Here is a 3,198-nt window from a genome sequence, read left to right as displayed (position 1 = left end):
ATTTTCCCCGTGACATTCCCCAACATTTCCCCCATTTTTCCCAACTTTTCCCCCAATTTTCCCCCTGACTTTTCCCAACTTTCCCCCTCAGTTTTCCCCCTGACTTTTCCCAGCTTTTCCCCTGATTCCTCCCGATATTCCCCCTGACTCTTCCCCAGTTTTTCCCTCAGTTTTCCCCCTGACTTTTCCCAGCTTTTCCCCAGTTTTCCCACAATTTTCCCCCTGACTTTTCCCCGCTTTCCCCTGTCCCTAATCCCGGGATTTTCCCGTTTTTCCCAGAAAAAGGACCCGGCCCAGTTCCTGCAGGTGCACGGCCGGGCCTGCAAGGTTCACCTGGACTCCGCCGTGGCCCTGGCGGCCGAGAGCCCCGTCAACATGTGAGCCTGGGCCGGGAATTCCCGCCTGGAATTCCCTGGGATTGCCTCTGGAATATTCCTGGGATCGCCCCCCAGGGATGGAGAAATCCGGGATTTCCCAGGGGTTGGAATTTGGGCGGTTTTGGGCAAATCCGGGAAGGATTGGAGCTGCTGTTCCTGTTTTTGCTAAAGGAATTTTGGTCATTTCAGGGATAAATTCCATGGAATTATCTCTGGAATATTCCTGGGATCGCCTCCCAGGGATGGAGAAATCCGGGATTTCCCAGGGGTTGGAATTTGGGCGGTTTTGGGCAAATTCAGGAAGAATTGGAGCTGCTATTTTTGTTTTTGCTGAAGGAATTTTGGTCATTTCAGGGATAAATTCAATGGAATTATTTCTGGAATATTCCTGGGATCGCCCCCCAGGGATGGAGAAATTTGGGATTTCCCAGGGGTTGGAATTTGGGTGGTTTTGGGCAAATTCAGGAAGGATTGGAGCTGCTGTTCCTGTTTTTGCTGAAGGAATTTTGGTCATTTCAGGGATAAATTCCATGGAATTATCTCTGGAATATTCCTGGGATCGCCCCCCAGGGATGGAGAAATCCGGGATTTCCCAGGGGTTGGAATTTGGGCGGTTTTGGGCAAATTCAGGAAGAATTGGAGCTGCTGTTCCTGTTTTTGCTGAAGGAATTTTGGTCATTTCAGGGATAAATTCCGTGGAATTATTTCTGGAATATTCCTGGGATCACCCCCCAGGGATGGAGAAATTTGGGATTTCCCAGGGGTTGGAATTCGGGCAGTTTTAGGCAAATCTGGGGAGAATTCAGATTATTATTGGAATTATCACTCCCATTTTTTTGCTGATGGAAAGGAGGAATTCTGCTCATTCCAGGGAGAAAATCCCATGGGATCCTCGCTCTGGAATCACCCCCAGAGCTGGATAATTTCCCCCAAAATGAAATTTAACTTTTTGCTCCAAAGAAAACTCAGCTTTTTGGGGGAACCACCTTTCCCTTTTTTTTTTTTTTGCTGAAGGAAAAGGGGGGGAATTCTGACCATTCTGGGTGGGAATTCCAGGATTTTTCCCGTTCCCAAGGCTTGGTTTTTCCCGGCAGGATGCCCTGGCAGGGAGACACCAACAACATGATCGACAGGTTCGACGTCCGTGCTCACCTGGATTTCATCCCCATGTACACCCCGGCCCTGCTCAGCCCCACGTAAGACTCCCAAAAAATCCCCATAAGATTCCCAAAAAAATTTACCATAAGATTCCCAAAAAAATTCCCGAGGAATTCTCAGCGGTTTCGGGGCTGGGGTCCCGCCAGGGCTGGGTGGGAGGGTCCTCAATCTGTGTTTTGACCCCAAAATCTGCATTTGGTCTCGGAAAATCTCCTGAAATTCTGCTTTAAATCCCCAAATTCCGCCTTTGATCCCAACAATTCCTGTTTTAATCCCAAAAGTCCACGTTGGATTTGTAAAAATCTGTGTTTGAGAGCCAAAATCCCCCTTTGGAGCCATAAAATCGCTCTTTTTTTTAGCAAAAATCCCCTTTTGGATCCTCAAAATCTCACTTTGAACCCATAAAATGCACACTGGATCCCCAAAATCTCACTCTGAACCCTGAAATCCCTGTTTTGATCCCAAAATCCCTTCAGAATTCCCATTTTTCCAACTCACCAGAGCAGGAATCGCAAAATGTAACAGCACACAAATGTAATTATGGAGGGGGGGAGGGGAAGATCCCTAAAATTCCTCATTTTTTTCCCTTAAATCCAGCTTTTTTTAGCACAAAATCTTTCTTTGATCCCTAAAATTCACTTTTAACCCCCAAAATCCCCATTTTGATCCCCAAATCCCCTCAGAATTCCCATTTTTCCAGCTCACCGGAGCAAGAATCGGACGAGCGCAAACGCAACTGCGAGGAGGGAAGGCCCTCACAATCCACCTTTTTTCCCCCCCAAATCCAGGCTTTTTCCCCCCCAAAATCCACTTTGGGACCTCAAAATCCACCTTTAACCCCCAAAATTCCCATTTTGATCCCCAAATCCCCTCAGAATTCCCATTTTTCCAGCTCACCGGAGCAGGAGTCGGACGAGCGCAAATGCAACTACGAGCGGTATCGGGGCCTGGTGCAGAACGACTTCGCTGGCAGTGAGTCCCTTTTTTCCTGTTTTTTATGGGAATTCCGGCCCCTCTGGATCCCCTGGGGGTGGTTCCTGAGGGGTTTAGGGAATGATTTGATCCCAAAATTCCCAATCCCAGTCTCGGAGGAGCAGTGCCTGTACCAGATCTACATCGACGAGCTCTACGGGGGCCTGCAGAAACCCAACGAGGATGAGAAGAAAAAGTGAGGGGGAAAAAAAAGTCAGAATTCCTGGGAATTCCAGCTGGGAAATCACCGGGAATGCACCCCCACACTCTCGGGAATGATCCTAATTCTGGGATAACGCCCCCAATCCCAGTTTTTCCCCTCACTCCTTTGCTGGAATCTCCCCCAAAATCGTCCTGGGAAGGGCTCCTGGTTTTGTCTGGGGGGTTCTGGCTTGGGATTCCCATTTTCCCTCAGAATTCCTGCTTGTATTTCCCATTTTCCCTCAGAATTCCCCCTCAGAATTCCCATTTTCCCTCATAATTCCCCCTCAGAATTCTCATTTCCCCTCACAATTCCCATTTTCCCTCACAATTTCCTCTCAGAATTCCCATTTTGCCTCACAATTCCCCCTCACAATTCCCCTTTTCCCTCATGATTCCCATTTCCCCTCAGAATTCCCATTCCCCCTCACAATTCCCCTTTCCCCTCATAATTCCCCCTCAAAATTCTCATTTCCCCTCACAATTCCCA

At 48.2% G+C, this 3,198-nt stretch overlaps 1 protein-coding gene across 1 annotated transcript; it reads left to right on the top strand.

The window, feature by feature from the left end:
* Positions 1–203: 203 nt before the first annotated feature.
* Positions 204–3,129, top strand: LOC121352845 (CLK4-associating serine/arginine rich protein-like; the record flags this gene model as incomplete). The annotated part of the gene is made up of 4 exons (XM_041466126.1): positions 204–377; positions 1,472–1,573; positions 2,428–2,507; positions 2,619–3,129. Coding segments are annotated over 4 exons (445 nt in total), but the record flags the coding sequence as incomplete, so codon positions are not given.
* Positions 3,130–3,198: the final 69 nt, after the last annotated feature.

Source organism: Pyrgilauda ruficollis, unplaced genomic scaffold (assembly GCF_017590135.1).
Source record: "Pyrgilauda ruficollis isolate IOZ18807 unplaced genomic scaffold, ASM1759013v1 scaffold1996, whole genome shotgun sequence".
Taxonomy (NCBI): Eukaryota; Metazoa; Chordata; class Aves; order Passeriformes; family Passeridae; genus Pyrgilauda; species Pyrgilauda ruficollis.
Note: the sequence above shows the minus strand (reverse complement) of the source record. Positions and strands in the feature narration are given on the sequence as shown.